A 26565-nucleotide genomic window follows, 5' to 3' on the forward strand; every position below is an offset into this window, starting at 1 on the left:
TAAAAATATTTTGGTATAATAAAATAATATTATATAATTTGTTGGATAATATAATTCGTATATCATATTTTTATTTTATCTATATTTTTATAATATCGATCAATAAATTTATTATGGTAGACTAAAGTATCAATTTCAATATTACGAGACTTATATCACATTTTTGCAATTTATACTTTTACTCGTCATGGCTATCAAATACTTTTTTAGTTTTGTTATAGCTTTTTGAATAGTATTTTGGTTCCTTTAGATTTACATATTTGTTTAGTGTAGTTTAAAATGAAGGCATTTTTACCTTTTCATTATAAGGGCTATATAACCTTTTAGTTTTCTTTTTTAAAGTGAAATATTATTAGATTTTTTTACCTAATAAATAAAATAAAAAGATTTCATATTATATGAATTTTCTAACTGAAATTTAAATATGAAAATAAATTTAAGAATTAGCAAAAATTATTATTTTTAGCCAATGCAACAATTTAATACTTTTAATCATCAGTTCAATTTTTTAATTTAATAATTTAATAATATATTTTTAATCTATATTTTTAAATATTGTTGACTAATTATTGACAAAAAAAATCGATTAGAAGATAGCGTATTTATTAATCCCTCAACAAATTTGCTAAATCTAGAAAATAACATTGTAAAAAAATTAGAAAAATGTGAAAAAAATGTATTACTTTAATTTTAACAACACATGTATAATCATTTTAGTATAAATATTAGAATCCATGTTTTATTATTATGGGTATAAAAAAAATAAAAATACTAAGTTAAAGAAAAAACAGTAGGTAAAAAGTTATTATTAGTAAACATAGTGATGATGGCCACATCACATCATATATAACATATAGCCATAAGGCATTTTCTTATTCTTCCCTGCATACATGCATATACCAAACTAAAAACTACTTAAGGCATGTTAAACCTCTTGATACATCATTAGAGAAAGAGAAATTACTTTATTATAATTCATACCATGCAAGCACCATTCTTTTCTCCTTCAAAACATAACTAAGCCTTAGCCATTCCATCTGTCTCCTCCTCCTCAAGAGGAGGCAAGGTAAACAAGATTGCCTGATCTCTTGCCTCTTTGATCCTCTGAGCGTCTTCTCTGCTCACTTGATACATGTTTGCAACCACGTCGACTGGCAGCACCCTGATGGCCGATGATTCTCCGATCAAGGTATTGATCATGGCGTTCTCACCTGTTTTGAATGCTATCCACTCGAACCCTTCTTCCCCAGCATGCATCACCGCCACAAAGTTCTGGGGGATGACTACAACTTGACCCTCTTCCATCACGTTGTCGAAAACATTCTTCCCTTTGTTATCCCCCACCTGAACTCGACCACGCCCTCCCGTCACGTACATTACGCTGTGCGCGTTCAGGTTCCAATGTGGAACATAAACACCATACTGCATGCATACATATACAAAACATAAGAAAAAAAAATCTCAAAACTCTTGAAAACAAAATAAATTAAAATTCAATTAGAAGATACATTTGAAGTTCAAACTTAATAAGAAGTCATATTTAGTAAATTTTATACAGAATTTATATGATAACTTAATATAATATTAACTGAAATTTATTGTTTTAATATTAGTTATTAGCGTTACTCAAAATATAATATATATTATTTAAATTATTTTTTTATTAGTTTAATATTAATAGTAATTAATTAATTGACAATGTTAGAGAAACAAAAAAAAGTCATTATTTAATTTAACATTTATTAATTATCGAAACAATTAATAAATACTAAATAAAACAAATTATGATTATTTTTTGTTAATTTTTTTTATCAAATATTTTTGTTAATTATAATAAAATACATAAAAAGTACATAAAATAAAAAAAAATTATGGATACTTTATATGCCCTTTTGTATATTTCTATTATAATTAATTATCATCAAAATTAAACTAACAGAAAAATAATCTCGATAACAATATAGTTTCTTAAAAAATCACCCCTCCATTGTCAACCAATATGAAATTCATCCGTCGAATTGAATTTCTTACCTTGTAAAGAACGCCTCTCTCAGCACTGAGTTGGAGATCAGCGAGAATAGGGAGCTTGATGCTGTTAAGAGTGGCGATCCGACCGGCATGCGGCACATAGATATCTGCACGTGCAGCACTGCCGACAGCCTCTCGGACCCTGAGGGTACATATAGTCTCCTCAAGGCCGTTAGCGTTGGCCCGTGAGCCTGGCTCGGGCCTAACAACATCAAGACCTCCCTCCACCATGACTATGTTCTTTCTCTTATCATCAGGGCCTTGTATCTTCCTCGCCGTCTCTACCCTCACACCAAACACCTGGGCCAACAAGTTCACGTTGATTCCGCTGAACACGTTCCTTCCGCTAATGCTTTTCTCTCTTCCGCCCTCTCCATGTTCATCTTCCGTATTCCCAGCAATGTAAAATCTCTACAGTATTCTTCATTAGTATTATCATAATTAATTTAGCAGAAAGGGAAAATGATATAGTAATTGAGTTGTACTCTTGGGAGTGTGCCTAGCTGATTAGCGACGTTATTAGTGTGAAGGAGGATAACGACAACAAGGGGAACATCACCGTTGTTGTAGAACCAGTAACCTATTCCTGGAGGTATGGCTATGATATCGCCTCCTCTGATTTCATGCACCTTCTGATGCTGCTCTCTGTATTCTTGACCCTCTTCTTCGGGTTCTTCAAATGACTCGGGACATGAAGGAAATATCGTCATCCCCTGAATGCCACTTCCTTCATGCATCAAATTTTTGTCATTATATAAACAATTGATATACAAATAAGAACAAGGTAAAGTATATTTTTTTTTTAAAGTTTGACAAAAATTTTAAAAATATCCTTAAGTTTTATTTTGTTTCAATTTTGTTCTAAAAATTTTTGATTTGCATTAAATATATTTGGCTAATTTTTTATTAAATTTTTTAAAAAATTTAAGATTAACAACAAATTTTTAAGAACAACCCCTCAATACAAATAAATCAAGTATAATTTTCAGATATTATTGTTATATTGGTTTTAAATTTTTTAAAAATTTAGCCTCCAAAAATATATTTGATACAAATTAAAAATTTTTAGAATAAAATTAAAACAAAATAAAACTTAGAGATATTTTTAAAATTTGTATAAAACTTTAAGAACAAAAAATATACTTTTAACTGTTGTGGTCGTACTTAAACTTTTTCCTCCGAGTAAGTATTAATTACCTTGGACATAGTACATAAGCTGTGGAGCATTAGTGTAGGATGGCAAGACGAGGCCACCGGGTTTAACGGTACGGCGAACGAGTGCGACGCCGGCGCAGCGGAGCATCTTGTTGGTGTGGTTCCACGACTCTGTCACACCACCTTCTGCTTCAATGCGGTAATAATCCGGTTCAATGGCTTCCAGCTTTTCCAGGTAACCACATTCTTCCAAACTTAACTGCACTCGTTGCCCCATTCGCCTTTTCTGACTACGAATCGCCGCGCACTCGCTCACCAAGATAAGTGAAAGCAAGAGCACCACCAAAGGCTTAATAACTGGCTTGCCCATTTTGAAGGTGTAGGTGATGTGTAGTTGTAGAGAATTCGCATTACGAAGGGGTTTAATTTATAGAGATTTGGGAATGAGACACGTAGAAATTCTGGATGAGGAATTGGAAGACATGTGCAGGAATTGCATGGCGGAAGAACAACACCTCATATTGTGATTTAAGATGGTTTGAGAGAATGATATGATGAAGGAAGGGATCAGTAATAATTGTTTCAGATTCCTGTGTCATCTCTGAGACCATTAACTCCATACACCACACCTTTGTGTTTGTTATCACACTGTAAGGAATAAATAATTAATGAGTAGTTTGTTAGATATATAGTAAATGAATCTAATTAATTTATAGCTTAGACTCTATTAAAATGATGAATAATAATAATAATAATAATATAAATAAGCATATGAATTGGTGGAATAATGTGATATTGAATTAAGTAAAGTAGTGTCCAGTATGAGTGAAAGTGGTATAAGAAAGCGTGAAAAGATTATTCCATCCTGGGAATCAAACGCAGCACTTGAAGACGAAACAACAGTAATAATGCAATTGTTGAATTGCACGTACAGTGAAGCTTTACATGAAGTTGATATCTGAAAGCCATTAGATAAAAATTTAGTCAAATCAGTTAAATCATTTAACGATTTTCAGGTATCAACTTCACGTGAAGTCGACTACACGTTGTAGAAAATTTTTTTCACAGTAATAAAGAGTATTCGAATTTAGTTCTTTTAAAATGAGGAAATTAATAAAATAATATATTAATCATTATTTATTTTATAATTTTTATTATATTTAAGTTTTATTATTTTAATTTAAAAATAATTAATTTTTTAGTTTATTATTTTATTAATTCTTTTACTTTAGAAATTTTAATTAGTAAAATCCTTCTTTTTGAAAAAAAAAAATATTAAATGATCATTAAAATTTATTATTTATTATTATTAATTAATTATTAATATTTAAAAATATAAACTAACAATATATGATTAAATTACTAAACTAAAAAATTGAGTTAATAATAATTAAAAATAATAAATTTTAATAACGTTTTAACATTTTAAAAAAAATTGATCGGCATCTTGATTTAAAATGCAGTCCATTATTTGTGGCAGATGCCACCGCCCAGCAGCAACACTAGATCACACGACATTTTCTTATCTTAAATTTAGTATAGTAATTTATACTAACTCATAGAAAATGCAAAGAAATCAATAATATAGTAAAAACAAAATAAAAAAATAGTTATAATAACTCCATTTCAAGATAAATATAAAAAAGAATGCTGATCACCTAATCTACCTAACAATTGTGCTTGTTAAAGAAATTTATAATCTCTTTCCGTCGATTTCAGTTTTTGACAATATATTAAAAAACATATATAAATTAATGGTCAAATTCATCTATAAAAAATTAGCCAATTGTCATTTTTTTTCAAATAATTTTTTAATTAAATTTATTCTTAAAATATTTAAGTGTCCAATTTCATTTACTTGTCTACATTTATTTATCATGCCAATAGCTACAGGTTGTGCATCATTTGCTTAAAGGGTCAAAAACTAGGTTGTCATGATTGATAAATTAGTCTGATAATAAACAAGAAAAGATTTCTAAACACATTTATTAAATGTTAATAATACTTTAAGCTGGATCACTCAAAATAAGAACCTCACAATTTTAAACCATCAATACAAATAGGAAAAGTATAGATAACCAATAATATTTTTGAACAATGTGTGAACAATGTGAATTAATAGAGTTAAAAAAATATTTAATGAGTAGCATTAAATTAGGGTGTAGTGTGCTTGTATTTAATTGATGATTGTTTATGTTATTTAAGATAATCATTATTTACCTAACACTTCTCATACAAATAAATTTCCTAGTTTACCAAACATGAAGTACAAAGTATCTCAACTACTAAAATGACCACTATTACTCCAGCAAATATAAAAATAATCAACATTTTAAGTATTTTGACTTCAGCATCCAAAGTACCTATTCTCCATCTTAAGTTTACTTTTTAATTTTCATAGTCACTTTCAACTTTAAGATATGTTTCTGTCCCATTATTTACAACTTCAACTACTTTATATTCATTATCAATCCCGTTAAAGTAGTTGTAGTGGCTGCTTTTCTGCATATGTTAAACAACAAAAGTGAATTCCATATGAATGGTGAAGGAGTTGAAGAAATAATTGTTCATATCAATTTAAACTCATTCGGTATCTTTGACAAATATGAAACAACCTGGTCATATTTTTTAGGTATCAAATTTCTTAATTATAGTTTTCAGCCAACAAAATAGGTCTATCTATGCTCATTCTCCTTCCTCGCTTGAATGAACTAAATCCAAAGCTACCCAGCGATTGCGACGATAACCGACCACTTCGATTTCTACTAGGCCTCATGGCCCCTAAACCTGGTAATGACAGTGCATCACTACAACAACACTCAACAAGATGGATAAATATCTGTGTATTTTTGGAGCTAGGATTTATACAAATGGAGAGAGAAACTATTTTAACCTTAGATAATAAACATATCTTATTAATTTTCATTTGGACATATAACTGTCAATTAATGTGTCCGTTGATGTTCATGTAGATAATCATTAATAGAAATTCTTAATCTAGAAATTGTTAAAAATGACAATAGACTAATCTTTGGGACACTAATTTGATTTTTTTAATTTTAAGAGTCTGCTACCGCTGGCTAATGAGTTGCTGCATGCACAAAGCGGGATTCAAAACCCAACACTTGCTTAAGCGGAAGAGTGAGCTGACCACTCGACCAACCCAAGTTGGTTACCAATTTGACTATTAAGAAAAGAAATACAGATCCAATCGAATAGAAGTCCAAAACCCCTAAATTGGGCTACTTCTTTGGATCATGAGTTACACAAAATTGGGCCTTGGTCCAAAGATTCTCCAATTATTAGTCCAAAAATGAAAGAAAAATAAAATAAAATCACGTGAGTCCCACATAAAGAAGAGACAGACAAGAGACAACAGAAGAGTGCAGTGCAGGAGCAACGTTCAAAGTTCAAACCAGTAAAAACCAAATCAACAAGAAATCTCTAGCACTCAACTCTGCACTCAAAATCAGCACTTGCAAGTGCAACGAAGATGAAGACAAGAATAATGGCCTTCCTCACAGTCCCTCTTCTCATTTGTCTCCTTTCATTGCCTACTACTTCTTCCCGCGTCCCTGGCTTTCTGTACACCCGCACCACCGGAAGATGCACTGCACGGTAAGATAATTAACAATTGGACTTGAATGAGTTATATGAATAGTTAGATGTTTTTGTACCGCGTGTTGTAGGTATTGGAGTGGGAAGAGAGAGGCGTGGCCTCGGATGGTCCCGGAGACATCAACGGTGAGAAAGGTGTTCGGGTCGAGGGTGTACGAACGGTACAGATCGGATCTGACGCTGGTGGAAGCGACGATGAGGAACGACGAGGAGGATAACCCCTTCGGAGGGTTATTGAAGGAAGGTACTGCGGCACTTTTGAACTCTTACGCCAGGGAAGGTTTTCCTTACCGTCCTTGGCAGGTCAAGACTCTTCTCATTCAAGCTTTGGTATCTGAAGCCGCAGCTTCTTCCCAAGCCAACCAATTCTCCCTCGCTAACCACGCTTGCTCCTAATTAATTATACATAGCCTTATTAATTTGACTTATATTAGGTGTAATGCCTGATTATTACACTACCAATTTACCTTACTCGTTTTGCTTGGATTCCGTTAATTGACCTGAAATCACTTCTGTCTCGTGTGATTTTGGAAGATAAAATGGGGGGAAACATGTATGTAATTGATATTGATATGCTATATATGTGACTGCACTTAGTGCTGATTGTATTATATTTACTGCACTCTTGGACTGATCTTTATTTGGATTTGAATGTGGCTTCCTTTATTTTGCTCAATAGTAATTGGCTTGCAACGCATTAAGTAGACCATTTTTACTTGCCTACCATACAAATTAGAGTTAAGAGTTAATACTCAAGATGACTTTGAAATTGGATCTTCAATTTAATTTAGCCCTTTAATTTTTATATGATCTAAATTGTATCTTGAAATTTTAAGGGGTGACTCTAATTGGTCCTTTTATCAATTTTCATTGCCCGATAGCTATGGCACGTTTAATTGACAGAGATCACCCCAAGAACGTGAAGAAGTTGTGGTGTTCAGTGGTTCCCTCCTTTTTATCAAATATCTTGTAGACATAAACTTCCTTCACACCATCCTTCAACAATAGCGTCCCAATTTCCAATCTCAAATGCTTCTCTAAACTTTTTAGGATGTGCGTAGTTTAAATATTATTTTATTATTTAGATTCTATTCTCATGAAAATTAAATATACTCAAAGAAAGCTGGAAATTAAAATATGGTATTTTAATTTTTTAAAATTAAATTTTAAATTTTGAACTAAATATAAAAATATGATATTTTCAGTTTAAAATTCTTAAGAATTATTTATAATTCCTCCACCCTGTTTCTGTCGCAACGATTGGGATGCTCTCGTAGTCAGCCACTGCCATAGCGCTAATTGATCATCATGTCGAAAAGATTTGGATACCGTAACCAAATCGTCTGAGATTGAACGGATGTTCTTGAAAGTGGCTTCGATGAGAAATGATTGGTTTTATATACTCTTACAAACTGTTTAGCATCAAACTTTTTGTTCATTGGCTTTGTTCTAACTCCTAATTTCATTTAGCAAAGGTACTAGATAGGTTGCTCATAAACGTTGCTCTTACAAATTTATAGATAACTTATTTTCTTATTTTCATAAACTCCTAATTTATTTTCTCATTTTATAGATAACAAATTTATCTGCTACGAAAGCAATTCTGTAAAGTGTGTTATTTTCTTAATGAGTTATGGCTTTGAAAATAAAGTATTTTCTTGAATGCTGGGGCGGATTCTCTTTTAACTTGTCTTTAACTAAAATAATCAGTTAAATACTAAATACCACGGTATACACATATATTGTTAACTTCTGAGTTTTTATTAAAATCTTTTTGTATCTATTACGACTTGTAAAATTATGCAAGATATGTATGATTCATACTGTGTGAATTTATGCAATACAATTCATCAAATTATTATAAAATAGTTTGCTATACAACAATTCAAAAGATTATTTCCAATTTATTTTTGTCTCTTAATCTTTTATTGCGTCTACAATTAGAGCAATTTTAACTTGTGAAAATAATCTATAGAATTTATCATATTATTTTCTAATATTTTGAATATATTTTTGTCTTTTTTGTATTTTTTATATTTTTGTTTATTTATTCTAGAATTTTTTAAAGATATGAATCTAATTATCAGTTATTTAATATGAAAGATTAAATTGGAAACCATTGAAGAAGATAAAGAAATATGTACCATCCCATTCCAACCGAACATTTTACAATCTCCATGGGCATAATTCATGGTCTAATTCATTAATAATTAGGACAAGATAATTTTTTTTTGGTATACTAAGGACAATTGGGCCTGTCCAAACTAGGATGAAATTAAACGCTCTAACCCTAAGCCCATAACAAGAAGAGAGAGAATCTTACGTGTTTCTTTCGCCTCCAATCTCCCCAATTTTCTTTTCTTTTTCCCCAAGAACTTCATTCCTTCATTCATTCTACAATACGCAACTGCAGCTCCGAACAACACTCCAAACAACCAGAAATCTAAATAAAATTACCAAGTCCAATGGCAAGCAGAAAGCTGCTACGTGATTTGTTACTCTCCAAGCGATCACTTTTTCTTCCATTCACACCAAACCAGGTTCTTTATTCCCTTTCATTCTTCTTTTTCCTTCTTTTTAATCCAAAATTCGTTTCGTTTCTTCTTTTTCTTTTTGTTACTGAGGGTTTTAGCTGTAATTTGTTTATTTTTATTTATTTGTGTATTTATTTATTTATTTTTTGGGGGCACGACAGGGTTCGAGTGCGAGGTTGCGTCTGCTTCTGGCGGAGAGGGGTGAGAATGTTCGTAGGTACAGTGTCTTCGATGAGTTCTCTAAGAAAATTAAAGGTGAAGCTGAGAGGTATTGCTCTTTTCCCACCACACTCCATCTACTTGCTTTCTGCATTTTCCTCTTGTAATCAAATTGGAACCTTGGGAGATTGATTCTTGATAGTTCCCGAAATGAAAATCTATTCTAGGTTATCAATTCCTTGCGAGTTTAGGTTCTTAAAGCGAGTTTAACAAGTTGAGTTTATGATTAAGTTAACTCTTGAGTGTTATTACTTTTACTAGTTGCTGCTGCTGATATGCATATGGTGTGAATATGAAGACTATTAGATTAGGCATATAAATAATCTTCCTGAAACAAACGGAAAGAATAGCAAGATTGTTCATAGTTGGAGACAACATAGGTTGAGTTTGAAATGCCTGTTTCTGCATTTCATGGGCTCATTGCCGTGCTTGTATATCATGTTCTCTTGATTTTTCTGAGATTGCCTTTCATTGCACTCATGAGTCTTACTACCTGCTGCATATGTTTTGTTTGCTTGACAATTCTAGAAACCCAGAATTCCAGCAGTCTGTTAAGGAGTTGAAGCAAAAAGCGGGCGAGCTGAAAGGGGTAAAAGAAGAGTTGAAAGAAAGGTAAGTTTAGCATTGTGGTCGCCATAATGTAATAATAAGCTTCGAATTTAGTTATTAATAGGTTGAGACATACCCTTGTATGTCAAGGCTTGCTCGGAACTTCAATGGAGGGCCTGAGATGATGAAATGGTGAACGCAGAACAAAGCAGAAAACTGAGCAGCTGTACAAAAAGGTGGATGGAGTGTGGACTGAAGCTGAAGCTGCTGCAAAGAAGGTACAGTTTATGGTCGTCTTTCATTATTGGAAATATTGGAAAAATGCCAGGCTAACCCTACTATAGAACAAAAATGCACTGTAGCGTGTAATATAGAAAAGCTTTTAAATGACCCTACACTGATCTGGATGCAAATTGAAGTATTTAATGGTTCAAAATGGTGCTGTTATTGGGCATAGTACTGCTGTCGTTGCCCAAATTCTTTGCTGGTATCTTGTGCTGCAAAAACTTTTGATTCTTCCAAATCAATTATTTTACACATCTGGTTGGGAACTGATGATCCCCTTGATGTGCTCTGAATAACCTGATATATTACCTGGAATTTGATTAATAATTATACTTGTTCAGGTTTCTTCCAATGTAAAAGAGAAGATTTCAGTGGCAACTGAGGAGGTTTGTTTCATGATTTACAAATACACTCGTACATGTGATTTACAATTGAGGGATTATTGATCTTATTTATGTGTACATTAGGTGAAAGAGACTTTTGGGATTGGAAAGCAGGATTCTTCTGGATCAACTAGTTCTTCAGCGGAGCAAAATGATAATGCAAATCAAGGTTCAAAAGCATCACCTAAGGAAGAGCAAAGCAAAACCTTTGAGTCAAGTAATTCTTCAGATTCTACTTTTGGCAAATTTAAGTCAACCATCCCCCCAAATGTTTCTGCTGCTTTCCAAAAATTAAAGGAAGCAAAGTTCGTAGACATAGCCAAGAAAGGTTATGACGTTGTAAGAGAAGAGCTGAGTAGTAATTCAACCAAGAGAAGGCGTGTTCCTTTTGCATCGCCTGGGGAAAGAAGTGAAAGAACAGAACTTGTTGTTGTGCCTTCTAAGCAATCTTGGTGGAGTAAGAAGTTTGATGAGTTCAAGGACAAGGTAACTCAGTTAAAAATTCTTGTGATTTGATATTTGGATAGTCTTCGAAACTTCTCCATTATTAAGTTATTTTTTCTACATATTCCTTTAGGTTAAAGCCCATCCTGTATCCAAGCGATTCATTAAATATAGTGACCCAGTGAAGACAAAAGGCCAAGAGGTATGTTTTGTTTCTCTCTCTCTCTCTCTCTCTCTCTCTCTCTCTCTCTCTCTCAAGAAGTAAGTTTCTTTATTCTACCAGCTAATTTTTTAACCTGTCACTTTGTTTTATAATGAGTTATGCATTTGGCTATGATTGCACCCATAATTGCTGGTGTCCTGCAAAATAATGCATTATTCTTTCATTTGACTTAAAACTCATCTTATATAGGGTTCATATTTCACATGTCTAATTGACAGATAGTAGAGGACTTGCGGGAACGATATGAAACCAGCGACAGCCGCATTATTCATAAAATACAGGAGTATATCTTAGTTCCTCTACATTTTCTTTTTATTACCAAGTGACATTTTTCTGTAAATAGTAATGCATTGTGCATTTGTCTGGTTATAGTAAGTATCTAGTTTTAGTATATTGCCATAATTTTCCACTCTCATTTTACAGTATCAATGATGGTTTGTTTCAAGAGTCAGATGTTGCGCTTTCAAACAAGGAAATACGTCAACGGGATCCGTAGGCCCTCATGCCATTTGTTTTTTTTTCTCTTAGGCTTAAATTTGATTTTTATATTCCTTGACATCTCTTTCTTTTATTTTGATTACCTGAGTTAGGTATTTTTCCTTACCCGAATTTATGGAGGAAGTGCAGGAAGCAATAAAACCGGTTCTCAATGCTTATATCAAGGTTAGTGCTAACTGCTAAGGTTGAGCCAGAATGTTGGAAATGTATTATATTTTATGTGTAATGCACATGTCAATGGTTCCTTATTTTGCACAAGATAAATCTATGTTTAAGATTCTATGCTTAAGACTTGGAATGGTGCTTTGCCTATTTGCTATCACATTCTAATAAGCAACAGCTGTCACTTTTTCAGCTCATCACTTATCATGCAATTTTCTTTTAAAACCAATCTTCAGTATCCTCTTTGTAACTTAAATGAATATTCTTTGTTCCAAGCCATGTGCTCAATTGCTTCCTTCGCATCAATCGTAAGAAAGGGAATACATGATGAAGATGAGAATTCATTGTATTGGACATGATGGTCAGAGAAACAATTCTGCGTTGGAGTTCGAGATTTGAGTCGTAGGTTATAGATAATTGGACAGTGTATAAATTTCTTAATTATTTTTTGTGTTACCTTAGTAGTAATCTTCAACCATTCGTTACGAGCCCTCTCTATTAGTAATTTTCTGAAAAGAAAAATGTTTCCTGTGGTGTGACATGTGGTTTATTGATGGTCTTTTATGTAGTGGGTTTCAAGAACGTAAACCTTTGTTAAATCTTGATATGTTCAAAGAATATCTTGAAAAAGAAAAAACAATTGTTGTATCCAATTTGAGGATTTGAATCTCACTGATTTAGAAAGTAAAGTTCTAAGCAATTATTTATGCTGGAGAATTTGGCTAAAGAAGGGGAAGAAGGTGGAAGCATTAATGGTTTCCAAGTCAGATTTTAATTATATATGCTATGGTATAGGGAGATGTTGAAACCCTGAAGAAGTACTGTAGCCCTGAGCTAATTGAACGTTGCAAAGCAGAGCACACTGCCTACCAAAGCCATGGTATCTTCTTTGATAACAAGGTAAGTTTGCAGATTTCTTGAAAATTTCTTATTGTTTTCTTTTCAATTGCATTTCTTATTCAATATGAAATTGTACCATGTTGGGGTTTGCTAAAGTGTTTGTCTCTTTTTTCCTAATAAGAAAGGTCTTTGCCTTTCATTTTTTTTCTTCAATGTTGTGTTAAATTTGGTAGGGTTAAAGTCTTACAAATTATTTTGTAAGGTTAAGTGAATAATAAAGTTCCTCTGTTGAAATTACTTTAAACAAAATTTGCTTGAGCAACGATTCTGATGAACTAGGTAAATTATGTGTCTTTGACATAGGTTGCGTTGCTTCCTTCATATATGAGTAACTAATAGGTACAGCTGAATGTGTTGGGAGTAAAGTTTAAAGAAGCAGGACTTTCCTTAGATCTATGTAAAGTTGTGTCCGTCTTGTCTTATCGGACAGTTTCTATTTTTCCATCCCTTAATAAGTTCTTAGTTATTTCTATTTTATCACATCTTCACTTCAATGATAAAAATGAAATGTGATTACTGGGTTATCTCTGGTCACATTATAGTATTACTCAAATGGTGCAATTGTGTTAAATATTTCTCATTGATTAGGTTGTCTAAGTTAAGCATTTACAACACTCCTGTTATCTCAAAATTTTCCGGCGACGCATCTTTACAAATCACATTAAGATTATAGTTATGTATTTTATTTTGTGTGATCTTTTGATAGTTATTCCACAGCCTGGGCTTGTTTAAGGTGCTTGTCGCTATTAGGGTGTGGTATTTTATTTTAAATTTAACTCTCCCTGCAGATCCTGCATGTATCTGATGTAGAGTATAGAGAGACAAAGATGATGGGATCATCTCCAGTAATCATTGTGACGGTATGTAACTGATCCTTTTCTGCATGTAATCATCATATCTTATAAGTTTTTTTTTGTCAATTTATTCTTATTCTGCAGAGATGATGTTATTCTGATTATTTGTTCAATGTTTTTCAGTTTCAAACACAGCAAATCTATTGTGTACGAGACAGGAATGGAGCAATTACAGAGGGAGGCAAGGTGAATGTGTTCTTTTTTCCTTTTATAAACAAAAATTAATTATATTTCAGTAGCTACAATGTGGAGATGCTGCTGGTCTTCTTAAATATATCAACACTGATGATATCAAAATCAGTAAAAAGAAATAGGATAGTATACTTTTTGTTCCTAAGGTTTGTATTTTTTTTAAAAAATACTCTTAACGTTTAATTTTATTCAATTTTGTCCTTACATTTTCGATTTGTTTCAAAAATATCCCTAAACATTTTCAATTTTATCCCCAACATTTCAAATGGAGCTAACATCCAAGGGTAATTTGGATACAAATCGAAAATGTTAGGGACAACATTGAATACAATTAAACTTCAAGGGTATTTTTGAGGGTCTTTTCTGTTGGTTTTCCTGATGAGGCTAACATTATGTGCGACATTTATGTATAACAGTTTTCCTCTTTTGCTAGTGAATGAAACATTGCTTGTCAGGTGGTTAACTATGTTTTACATCTGTTTAATAGGACACGATCCACACTGTAATAAATGCTTGGGCTTTGCAACAAATGGAGCAAGATGAAGGTGGAGAAGATGGTATCTACCTAATGTGGAGACTAAGAGAGATGCAACAGCAAGGCATGCAAACCCTCATTTAGTGGTAGCTGTAGCTTTTCACATTTTTGCTGCCTTTTAAAGTTTTTGTATGGTTGAGGCGTTGAGCCAACTTGCAAAGTACCCCATGTGCGCACGGGTTGTATCCGTTGAAATGTTACTATTGTTAACAAGTATTATATATTCTTTTCACAAAATAAGAAAAAAAAAAGGTAAAGTCTATTTTTTGTCTTCATGCATTCTAAAAATCTAAAAAATAGTTTTGATGTTCAATTTCTTTCAATTTTATTTCTAATATATTTAATAAGTTTTCAAAATATCTTATACACTCAAATGTTTCAAAACTCTTAATTTCAGACTCAAATTTCCAATCTCAAAATCCAACCCCAGTGATTATCCTAACCCATCATGTCCCCGTCCGGCCGTGCCCCTCAACACCACATCTTTTGCCCCACTCCACTACCACCACTTGCCTTCACCAGCAAAGAACTTTTATAATTAATAAAATGTCAACAAATCTCGAGATGGAGAGAAAGAAATGAGATGTGAGACATGGAGAGCCGATTGAAGAGCAGGGAGCAATAACAGCTGTAGAGGTGTCGAGAGAGGAAGGCGAGGCGGAGGTGAAGGCGAGGCAAAGGTAGTGGTGATGGTGTAAGAGTTTGTGTGTTTAACTTGAGGGGATGGAGGATGATGGGTTAGAGTGGTTGGAATCCAAATAGGAGTTTTGGAGTTGCTAGGATTATAATTTTGGGACTAGAGATAATTAAAGTCCAAAATAAAAAATTAACTATTGATTATAAAAAATTAACATGAATTTTCTCTTAAATTTATGAAATATATTAGAGTCAAAATTGTAATAAATTAAACATTGTTGTATTTTTTTTTTTAAATATTAGAAACAAGTAGATTTTACCCTAAGAAGAAAATAAGCATAAATAACAAATTTTAGAAGTCATAATATTTATATAGTACATTTTTCGTTAACAATTTTTTTTTTTTTTACAAATAAATGTCTACTTAGTAAATTAAGTAATATTATTTTTTTACTTATATTTTTAAATTGCTACGTTAAAATACGTAGTAAAGTGATTAAAAAAAGTCACTGTTTATGTTAAGTCAGCTTATCCACATCTTAATTTTCTTTTTTAAAAAGGTCCAGAATTGAACATATGAAAAAATATTATCACTCTCAATTAATAAAAGTTTTAAAAGTTTAATTAGAGTTAAACTGAATATAAAATAATAAATTCTTATATAATATATATTCCAAAAATAATTTTTAATTAGTTAGGTTTATTAATTTTCCTTTTATCAATTTTACTTGTTCTAAGTTCTAACTTCTAACTGATGTTTTATAACCAATTTTTAGTCTAAATTGGACAAGTTAATCCATTTAAATTAATCAATTCAATTTTAATCATGATAATAATATTCGTTTATTGTATGTTATTCTCAAATTATTCCCATTAAAAAAATTTAATTTTATCACCATGAAAAACAAAAAAAGAGAATGAAGATTTTTTTTTTTAAAGCACACAAAAAAAAGTCATCATATCAAATTTAAAAATAATAATATCACTTATTATTCACTCCCTTTTATATAATATCAAATTTACACTCAAATGAAACGAGAATCTCTGAGCATATATTTGCTCATCCTTCAACACTCCAAAAATAATATATGCAAATAAAATAAAAACGACTTTAATCCTTTATTAGAGCAGAAATTAAAAAGTAGAAACCAACCATGGTGGATTTGTGGCAAAGAAACAGTGCATCAAAAAAACTGGGAGACATTCTGATTGTGGCCTCCATCACCAAAGCTCTCTCGGAATCAGGAGGAACACGCAACCTTCCTCCCTCTCTCAAACTCACTCATTCCATTGTCCTCAACGTCCTCTCCAACCCCTCCCTCCACCCTTCCAACAAGCTCCATTTCTTCCTCTGGTCTCGTTCCCATTCCTCCGCCCCTCCCCCCTCCGCCGCCGCCTACTCCTCCCTCTTCCGCACTCTCTCCCACCCCGCCCACCTCCACCATGTCCCCGCCCTCCTCCACTCCCTCAAACAAGACTCCCTCCTTCTCGATTCCCGCTCCTTCAAGCTTCTCCTCGACGCCTCCATCCTCTCCGCCAAATTCGATTTGGCTCTGCAACTCTTGGATTACTTGCAAGATCTTGGCGGCAACCTCCAGCCTCAAATCTACAACTCTGTTCTCGTTGCTCTCGTTAGGAAGAACCAAGTGCCGCTGGCTTTGTCCATCTTCTTCAAGCTTCTTGATTCCACTGATGATGGTTTTGATTCCAATACAGCCAATGAGTTGTTGGTTTCTCTTAGGAAAGCAGGAATGAAGGTGGAGTTCAAACAAGTTTTTGATAGGCTTAGAGAGAAGAAAGGTTTTGCTTTTGATACTTGGGGCTACAACATTTGCATCTATGCATTTGGTTGTTGGGGTGATCTTGGTGCTTCTTTGACCCTCTTCAAGGAGATGAAGTTGAAGGAGAAGGAGAAGGAGTCGTTGAATTATGGTTCCGGCGGCCATGCTTGTTCTTCTATTGGACCTGATTTGTGCACCTATAACAGTCTCATCAGTGTGCTTTGCAAGGTTGGCAGAGTCAATGATGCACTTAAAGTGTTTCAAGAGCTCAAAGAAGGATCTGGCCATGAACCTGATGAGTTCACTTATAGGATCCTTGTTCAAGGTTGTTCCAAGACTTACAGAGTACATAATGCCACCGTGATTTTCAATGAGATGCAGAATAATGGATTTCGCCCCGATACGGTTGTTTATAATTCTATGCTTGATGGACTCTTCAAGGCCAGGAAGCTTACAGAAGCCTGCCAACTGTTCGAGAAAATGATTGAAGAAGGCGTGAAGGCATCTTGCTGGACGTATAATATTCTGGTTGATGGATTGCTTAAAAATGGGAGACCTGAAGCCGCGTATACTCTCTTCTGCGACCTCAAGAAGAAAGGCCAGTTCGTTGATGGTGTTACTTACAGTATCATTGTGCTGCAATTTTGTCGAGAGGGTCAACTTGAGGAGGCACTACAATTGGTGGAAGAGATGGAAAGCAGAGGTTTTGTTGTTGATCTGGTTACGATAACATCGCTCTTGATTAGCATTCATAGACATGGTTGCTGGGACTGGACGGACAGGCTTATGAGGCATGTGAGGGAGAGTGATCTGGTGCTTAGTGTTCTCAAGTGGAAAGCTGGAATGGAGGCTTCTTTGAAGAACCCAAAGAGCAAGAGAGATGATTATTCACCGATGTTCCCTTCCAAAGGAGACTTTACTGATGTCATGAGCTTCATAACTAATGCTCAGGACGTCACCCTTGATTCACAGCACGGTTCGAGTTTTCAAGACAAGGAGAGTTCCGGTAACAAAATTGATGAGTGGTCGTCGTCTCCACACATGGATAAATTGGCCGAGTCCTCGCTCAGCACTTCGCAGTTTTTTACTCCTTGTCGTGCACAAAGAGTTCAAGAAAAGGGGCTAGATTCTTTTGATATTGATATGGTGAATACTTTCTTGTCTATATTCCTGGCCAAGGGAAAGTTGAGCTTGGCTTGCAAGTTATTTGAAATTTTCACTGATGCAGGTGTGGATCCTGTGAGTTACACTTTTAATTCTATGATGAGCTCATTTGTCAAAAGAGGTTATTTCACTGAAGCTTGGGCTATCCTGAACCAAATGGGAGAAAATCTTTGCCCAACTGACATAGCAACATATAATATGATAATTCAAAGCTTAGGAAAGATGGGAAGAGCAGATCTGGCCAGTGCTGTTCTTGATAGGCTGCTGAAGCAAGGTGGCTATCTCGACGTTGTTATGTATAACACATTTATCAATGCTCTGGGAAAAGCAGGCCGGATTGATGAGGCGAACAAGTTCTTTGAGCAAATGAAGAGTAGTGGGATAAATCCCGATGTTGTCACATATAATACATTAATTGAAATTCACAGCAAGGCAGGACGGTTGAAGGATGCATATAAGTTCTTGAAAATGATGTTGGATGCTGGATGTCCTCCTAACCATGTTACGGACACGACATTGGATTATCTGGGCAAGGAAATCGATAAACTGAGATACCAAAGGGCATCAATTCTGAGTGAAAGAGATGATACTTCTTGAACGTAGTTCTAGTTTTTGGTGTTTTTCACCCGTTCTTGAATCACAGGCAGTGACTTTGTTGATGTGAAATCACAGCAATCATAATTGAAGCTCAGAAGACAAAAATTCAGGTATCCGATCGACTTACAGATTCAATACAACTTTGAAAGGTGTAATTTTACCACCTGTTTCATTCAGTTCGAATATCACCAATACTAGTTCGCTTCACTTTCCAACTCTCGTTGTAAATAACTATTGCTCAGCACTGGAGTAACTCCGACCTTTTGTAACAGAGGAAGTTGGAACGCCCTCTCAAACCTTAGGATCAGTGGTAAACAATTAAATATATTGTTCCAATTGAATTTTTCTTTATAAGAATCAACGGGGCAGCAGTGTTCAATCTTTCCACCATTTTACGAACTTTCATCATCATATTATTGGATAGTCATTTGATATTATGAAAAAAAATTTGCGTTGTATCAATAAGAATCTGTTTGATCCTGGTAAACTGTAACCTCAAATATTATAACTTCTCTTCATTCTATATCAGTTATTACTCAAGCAACTTCTTTTCTTTTGGGTCACTGAAAAATATAACAAAAGAACACGAGCATAGAAACTAACCTATACTCACTGGAAACATAAGGATATCAATTTTTATAATATCTGAGAATAAGTTTGGGAAATCTCTCTGAAACATGAAACATTCAGGACAGTACAACTGTTTCCATCACTTTACAAAACCTTTGTCAAGTGGCCGGGGGAACATATACAGTTTTGCAGCGCCTATCAAGGTATGAAGACGATGCTAAGATTGCTAACATATGAAGTCAGGGCGATCATAGCAAAATTGGTTGTCAAAGATGTCAAGTTCTGAACCAAACTTATTGAGCTTGGGATTCGGAAAGCAACAAACATATACATTCAAGCATAATACAATATTACAGTCTAGTACCCAATTCAATATATGCATGCCCAGAACCCAAATATCTTCTCTTGCCCCCTCTTTCCCAGTAGCCAGTGATGGCGGAAAGATGTCTATAAAGCGTTTGATAATCCCATCTGCCAAATCCATGATGCAGTGAGGACCTGTGCAGACTTATCGCAAGGAGGCACAGATTTCTTTTTCCCTCTGCAAGTTCAGTTCAGGAAGTCTTTCATTGGATCATCATGGTGTACTCTCTTCATCCTGTATGCCTCCATATCCTCAGCCGTAACCTATAACATTAAGAATATTTATATATATGCAAAAGGGGGCAATGTACTTTTATAAACACAATTCTTATCCAATGGAATCTTAAAATAATCATACCTCATCATTCCATCTGACATTATATTTACGCTTCCTCTCATCTTTCTCTTCTCTCTTCCTTTGATCCTCCTGTAAAACCAAACTTAACAAATCAGGCACCAAGATAAAACACTAATCTACATTTTTGAAAATTTTCACCTGGACAGACCCAAATCCCCAAATAGGGGAAGAATAAAAACGCCAAACAGATCCCCTTCTTTGATGCAAGAAAATTAGGAGTCTAAACTAGTGGGTGACTCCATTCATGGTTTAGGTCAATAACCTTATCAGGACAACGCAAATAACTCATTCTACAGAAGGAAGAAAACATAAACATTGAAGAATTAGAAATATGAACAAGAGACTTGCATTTACCTTTTTGAGGGCCTCAGCTAGCAACTTGTCATCCAGGACTAGATCATCAGGAACATCAGTTCCCCATGTAGCAAGCTTTTTCTCCTCTGTAGGTGTAGGATCCTCTGCACAGTTATACAAAAAAAAAGATCAAATTCAATTAAGAGAATGTCAAATATGAACAAACGCATCAAACAAAGACAAAAAGATAGCAATAATAAAGGAAAAATGAGGAGGATAGATGCAAAATTAAATCTAGGTCTGGTGTAAGTCAGTGTACAAACCTGCAGCAGCCTCCTTACGGGCAATATTAGCCTTCATAAGATCACTTGCAGCCTCAGCAGCCTCTATACCGGCAGCACCAGTGCAATAGCTATTACGTATGGTCTGCTTGCAGCACTTATAGCCCCATTGGTGATCCCTCCACCATGAGCCCCAAACAGTAGTGTGGTTGTTAATGTAAACATCCTCCTCATACTTGCTTCTAGGAAGTGCAGCCTCCTGTTGACAGCGTCAATTATAAAATAAATACATAATCAAAAGACATGACGTCACTAAACAAGAAGCGATATATACGTGAGAGTGTATTTTAAAACAATACAAAAGCAAGCATTATTTTTAAAGGTTTAGAAGTAGAATTTTAAAGTTTGGCAATAAAATTTATGCTTTATAATGCAAAATTTACCTGTCCCTTGATAATTCTACCAGCTCGATCATACTCGACTTGCCTCTCACTTTGACCAAGGAGGAGTTCTCTTGGAAGTTTGTCCTCATCAGCTGCATTGCCATACTTCTCTACAATGGTGTCCTTTGTTTGAGATTTCAGTTTCTCCTTCATGACCTTAAAATTCTTATAGAGCAATTCAGCTTGGGATGGAGCTGCTTGCATGTGAACATCTTGCCCCTTGTCAAATGCTTCCCAAGCATGGATGTTTAATTCCTTAAATTCTAGAGCTTGACCACTATTTCTATATTGATTATCACCCTACAGAAAAATAGTAGATTTAATCATATACAAGATTAGCATACATACAACATAAAAACAAGAGAGGTTTCTATAAATTCAGATTCTAGATTCTTACCCCATAAAACTTCTCATTTGGATCTGCATCCGGAAGAGGATCTTCACGCATAGACCTGGTCTTGGGATCGTAGTGTGCAGAATTGACTTCAAGATTGAGAAGGTATTTGGCAGTATCCTCTCGAATACGCAGGTTCCTAAAAAATATATTTCAGCCCCAATTCATCTAGGATAAACAATGAAAGTAATGCAGGACCAATTATTGTGGCCCTAGATTATCGAAAAGGATGGAACCCTAGAAATTACCTCACAGTTCCTGTACTTCCACCACCTGTTGTACGCACACGCTTCTCAACCTTTGCAAAGTCCATTTGTTTGCTTTCATCAACCTTTGCTTCATCTACCCTTAGGTCATCTTCCTCTTCATCCTCATCACTTGCAGCATCCTCCTCCCCATTTTGGTTGCTCTTCTCCAACTTCTTAAGCTGTTGTTCCTTTAAGTACTTCTTTCGAGCTTCATCTCTAGCTTCATACCTCTCAATGACTCGAGCATAAGTTGAAGCATCATACCCATTCCACCTGTCCCGTTTGCCATCATAGTCAAGCTCAAAAGTTTCTATCTTTTCATCAGGGGCTATGTGCATGTTTGTCCATTTTGCTCCCACTCTCCTTGGTCTTTCCATGCATGACTTAGCATCATGTGTCATAGCTCCACAGCTAAACAATAAAATCAATATAAAGCACCAAGTCAATCCACTATAAGAAAATGACCAGAAAAAGTAAATAAAAGAAGAGCCAATGCTTATGCAAAGGGTACTAAAATTCACGATCCCACCGAGAAGATAGTCAATGAGAACATTTACATCAAGACACACAACAAAAACACACTAGAGTGATAGATAGATTACTTACTTTTCACATGCACCTTTCCTGTACTTGTCAGCCTGGAAAATTTTAGCACCTCTATCATACCATGATTTGGTGTAATTGGGATCGGATTTCCACTTCCTTTGATGTTTTAAACTCTACAAAGGCAAAAAAAGTACAATTCAGAATAACAAGTCCATTATACATGAATAATGTCTCAAATACCAAAATTTCCTGCAGATTTAAAATAAAATAAATAAATAAAAAATAATACTTACAGGTCTCTCAGCGTTAAGATACCAAGGTGCAGATGACATATACTGGGGAATGTGAGGGTTAATTTCTTTACCATCTTCATCCACCTCAGCTGGTGCAAGCCCAGCTTTACGTGCTTCCTCTAACTCAATCTGTTTGCGATGGTCCTCCCTGGACTTGAATGCCACTGCAATCCGCCCCACGCAAAAAAGAAATAAATTATATAAGTATTGCAAGAAAATTCACTAACGGCCAAAAAATTAAGCTTTGAATTGGAGGATCTCTGATTTTTCAATCTCAATACTTGCCCAGATATGAAAGAACATTACAACGCCACCTCCCCCCTCTCTTCTCAAACCCCCACAGAAAATCAATCTCCCCCCCCCCCCCCCCCCAAAAAAAAAAAACCGAATGGAAAATCCCAATAGGACTGAAGAAATTTTATTTTTTCCGAAACAATTAGCTACAGAAAAGTAAACAAATACTGCAAACGCTCAAACTATTAAGAGCCGATAGCATAAACCCTAGGGTACGAGAATTCACGAGAAAAGGGATCGAAATTGAACGAAAGGAAAAAAGGTACCTGAAGCGGTGGCCATGTTGTGAACAACTGAAGAATCAGTCGGAAGAACGAGAGAGAAACGAAACGAACAAAGAAGCAGAAGAGAGACGCTGATTGTGATTTGGTGTTGTGTGATTTACGTGTTCCAAGCTTTATCTCGATTTATTATAATAATTGTGAAAACCTGCAATTTTTTAGATAATGGCGGTGGTGTTCTGTTTGTTGTGATTTTGGTATTGATGGCGGTTAAAAATATAAAAACCCGTGATTTTTGGGCTAGAAAAAATGTTAATAAAAGAACAGGCCCAACTTCGGCCCGTTTTCCTTTTTTGTTTAATTTTTTCATATCTATTTTTTTAATTTTATCTAAAATTTATAAGGTAAATTCTACAGTGGTTATAGTAGTTTTAAAACTTTGTTAAAGAGTTAAAAGGTATAGATAAAATTTAGGTAATATTTTTTATTTTCGAAACTTTTTAATTTAATCACACTTTTATTTTTAATTATTTCATATTAAAAATTGTCAAATAAATTTACCTTAATTTTTTTAAATATTATTAAAGTTTTATAACCATCGTAATCCTCATAACCATAGTCACCATAGGATGCAACTAATAATAAATTATTAGATCTACATAAATTATATATATTAAAATTAAATTTGAAAAATAGTCCACTCATAGATGAAATAGTCAGAAATAAAACAATTAAAGATATGCATGATACGGTGGTGAATCAATTAGAGAAAGGATGGATTAATGTGTCTTCAAGGAAGAAAGGAAAAAAGAAAGTAGGTCCAAGCAACGATGAGGTAAGTCCATCAGGAACTAAACAAGTGAAATTCAATGTCAAAGTTGGGTTTGTGTTTAAAAATCAAAACAAAAATAGCCTAGTGTTGTTTCTGTCACGGTGAAAGCAACTAATAAGTCAAACAAGAATCATGGCATGAAGTGGGTCTATGCTCCTCTCAAAAAACAAGATGTCGGTGATTATGAAAAGACCCTAGTTAGAACATCTAATCGTAAAAGGCTTAGACCCAATTCTCTTCAGAATTCTCTAGTTAGTGATGTTCAAGCTAGCGATGTTGATATTGCGGAAGAAGCTCCTTCTCACAAAGAGGTAGATTCTAATGGAAACTAACTTGGTTAGACTCTCTCCAAGCCGTGGGGTAACTTTTCTTTCTACTATTTATTTTATGGATGATAGCAAATTTAATTTATTGGCTCGGAATATTCGAGGAGTCTCTAATAAAATGGCTCATGTTTATTGTAAAGAGTTTGTCAAAAAAATCATCCTACTTTTTTTATTCTCTTAGATACTCATGTGATGTTTGATAGGCTTAAAACTTTCTGAAATGATTTGGGTTATTCTACTATTAGTATTACTAAAGCCCAAGGTCATAGCGGTGGTTTTTGATTTCTTTCTTCTCCATCTGCTAGCCATTGAAGGGTCATAGAGGTCATGAATTAGTGTGTGACAATTGAGATTAATCTATCAAACACCTTAATGTGGCGCACCGTCAGGAATTGCAGCATCACCTTACTGGATTAGCTGCAAACATTATTCTACCGTGTATAGTAGTGGGAGGTTTCAATGAAATACTCCATCCCGGGGAAGTCAGAGGAAAGACTTTTAATGAGATGCGAGGTGATGTTTTTGCTGACACTTTGGATAGATGTTGTAATATTTCGGATTTTTTTTTTAAATTAAACTATGAATTATTTGAGACTTTGAACTTTGTTTATGAATGACAATAAAAATATTTAAAACGAAAATTCGAACACTTATCTTAAAGGTTTTGGTACAAGATAGGGCCAACGAACCAAAAATTACAAAAACGGCACATGTTGGGCCCAAAACCTAAACTTAAGGCACAAAATTCCTCATCCTTAACCAAGTTGGGTTGGTCTAGTGGTTAGCTCACTAGTCCGCTTAAGCAAGTGCCGGTTCGAATCCCGCCTTGTGCATGCAGTTACCCATTGGCCAACGGCAAATCCTTAAATGGAACTCAGTACCGCGGCGGATTAATCCTTAGCCTGCTGAGTTGGAGAATACCATGGGAAACAAAAAAAAAAATCCCTCATCCTTAGCATATTTCAGCTCTTTTGTATTAATGAGAGTGAGGAAGCAGCTGAAAGAGAGAAGAGAGAAGAGAGAAGAGAGGAAGAGAGTCAATGTCCTAAGTGTCACTATTCATCATCACATTCATTTGCTCATAACTTTTAAACCATAGCTCCAATTGACGATTCGTTTGTGGTTACACTAGAAGCCATACCCACAAATCACTTGTGCTCCTTCTCGAACTTTATTCTGATGTCAAATTGTCACGGTTTTTGACACACTTTAACACTATTGTGCCGACACTCGAACTTACTCAACCTCTTGAGTTAAGACCAAGTTAGCCTAATCCTCAATACTTAACAAGAAACCTAAGAATACGGGAAAACACAAGAGAAATAAAGTTTTGGTGGAAGAACACTTTATTGCTCAAATGTTTGTTACAAATAATTTACATACCCTCATATTAACTCTCACCTCCTATTTATAATCATCCACCTCCTCAATAAATAGTTAGGATTAAATCTAATCAACGATCTATATTAATCATCTAGAACTTTCATTATAAATATTCATCATTCAACAACTTTTTAAATGCTTCTAGATTCTTCCATACTATTCTTCATATTTCTATATACATCCACACTTTTTTAGAATATTCTATGACTTTTCAGAGTCTTCTAAAATTTTTTAGAGTATTCTAGAATTTTCTAAGATATTCTAAAACGTTTCGGAACCATCTAAAATACTCCGAAAAATTATACAAATACTATTAAATCTAACTTTTTAAATTTACCGTGACATAGTGCTCCCTAATTTTTACCTCGTACATTTTGAAAAAACAAATTAAACGCACAGACACACATAAACCCTTCTCCCTCGGCAATAGAACCCTTAGCCATAACCCTCCCTCCCACTCTCGATAGTTAACGCCTATTCGCGTGACTCACTTTTCTCACTCCCATAACTCTTTCTTGGCAAAAGTCTTATTATTCATAATACTATGAGTAATAAAGCAACTTTAATCACAATCAGAAACCACATTAAATATCTTGAAAGGGATGATTAAATATCTAATGGGTTAGGCCTAGTTGAGAAACATTGGGTCCAGTTATATTAGTTTGTATTCCTATATTACTACATCGTAGATCTCTTATTTAACGCTAATTATATAATAACAAAAATAATTAATTCAATGTAGCACAAATGCTACTTTATTATGTTCTCTTTTTCTGGGTTAATATTAGCTTTGCTCAAGTATAATTACCAAGGAGATAAAACTAGGGATGAACTCGAATCGATCAATTATATTGGTTCTAGAATCAACAAGTAATTGGATCCAACTCGAATCAAACCAATGGTCTTTATTAGTGATTGGTTCGGACATCAATTCTGGGAGTACGGAATTCAAACTAACCCGA

General features: G+C 34.3%; 5 protein-coding genes across 5 annotated transcripts; 3 read left to right on the forward strand and 2 right to left on the reverse strand.

Annotated features, from left to right (window-relative positions):
* Positions 1–776: 776 nt before the first annotated feature.
* LOC112695203 (11S globulin) lies at positions 777–3593 on the reverse strand. Its single transcript, XM_025747459.2, has 4 exons — positions 3226–3593; positions 2514–2755; positions 2032–2439; positions 777–1422 (listed from the first exon to the last, which is right to left on the reverse strand). The coding sequence occupies exons 1-4, from the start codon at positions 3551–3553 to the stop codon at positions 1018–1020; spliced, it is 1383 nt and encodes a 460-aa protein (XP_025603244.1). The 5' UTR covers positions 3554–3593; the 3' UTR covers positions 777–1017.
* A 2927-nt stretch (positions 3594–6520) lies between these two features.
* LOC112695207 (uncharacterized) lies at positions 6521–7467 on the forward strand. The gene is made up of 2 exons (XM_025747462.3): positions 6521–6801; positions 6873–7467. Exons 1-2 carry the CDS (start codon positions 6677–6679, stop codon positions 7195–7197), a joined length of 450 nt encoding a protein of 149 aa, XP_025603247.1. The 5' UTR covers positions 6521–6676; the 3' UTR covers positions 7198–7467.
* Positions 7468–9072: 1605 nt separating this feature from the next.
* Positions 9073–14852, forward strand: LOC112695209 (mitochondrial import inner membrane translocase subunit TIM44-2). The gene is made up of 14 exons (XM_025747463.3): positions 9073–9341; positions 9497–9603; positions 10083–10166; positions 10306–10381; positions 10730–10774; positions 10856–11257; positions 11349–11417; positions 11657–11721; positions 11862–11930; positions 12029–12101; positions 12894–12998; positions 13787–13858; positions 13976–14038; positions 14532–14852. The coding sequence occupies exons 1-14, from the start codon at positions 9267–9269 to the stop codon at positions 14661–14663; spliced, it is 1437 nt and encodes a 478-aa protein (XP_025603248.1). The 5' UTR covers positions 9073–9266; the 3' UTR covers positions 14664–14852.
* Positions 14853–16182: 1330 nt separating this feature from the next.
* LOC112695210 (pentatricopeptide repeat-containing protein At4g01570) lies at positions 16183–19156 on the forward strand. Its single transcript, XM_025747464.3, has one exon. It carries the CDS (start codon positions 16370–16372, stop codon positions 18755–18757), a length of 2388 nt encoding a protein of 795 aa, XP_025603249.1. The 5' UTR covers positions 16183–16369; the 3' UTR covers positions 18758–19156.
* Positions 19157–19370: 214 nt separating this feature from the next.
* On the reverse strand, positions 19371–23393 carry LOC112695211 (pre-mRNA-splicing factor SLU7). The gene is made up of 10 exons (XM_025747466.3): positions 23108–23393; positions 22548–22711; positions 22315–22427; positions 21709–22119; positions 21464–21599; positions 21067–21366; positions 20666–20882; positions 20403–20506; positions 20049–20117; positions 19371–19954 (listed from the first exon to the last, which is right to left on the reverse strand). The coding sequence occupies exons 1-10, from the start codon at positions 23121–23123 to the stop codon at positions 19877–19879; spliced, it is 1608 nt and encodes a 535-aa protein (XP_025603251.1). The 5' UTR covers positions 23124–23393; the 3' UTR covers positions 19371–19876.
* Positions 23394–26565: the final 3172 nt, after the last annotated feature.

Source organism: Arachis hypogaea, chromosome 6 (assembly GCF_003086295.3).
Source record: "Arachis hypogaea cultivar Tifrunner chromosome 6, arahy.Tifrunner.gnm2.J5K5, whole genome shotgun sequence".
Classification (NCBI taxonomy): domain Eukaryota; kingdom Viridiplantae; phylum Streptophyta; class Magnoliopsida; order Fabales; family Fabaceae; genus Arachis; species Arachis hypogaea.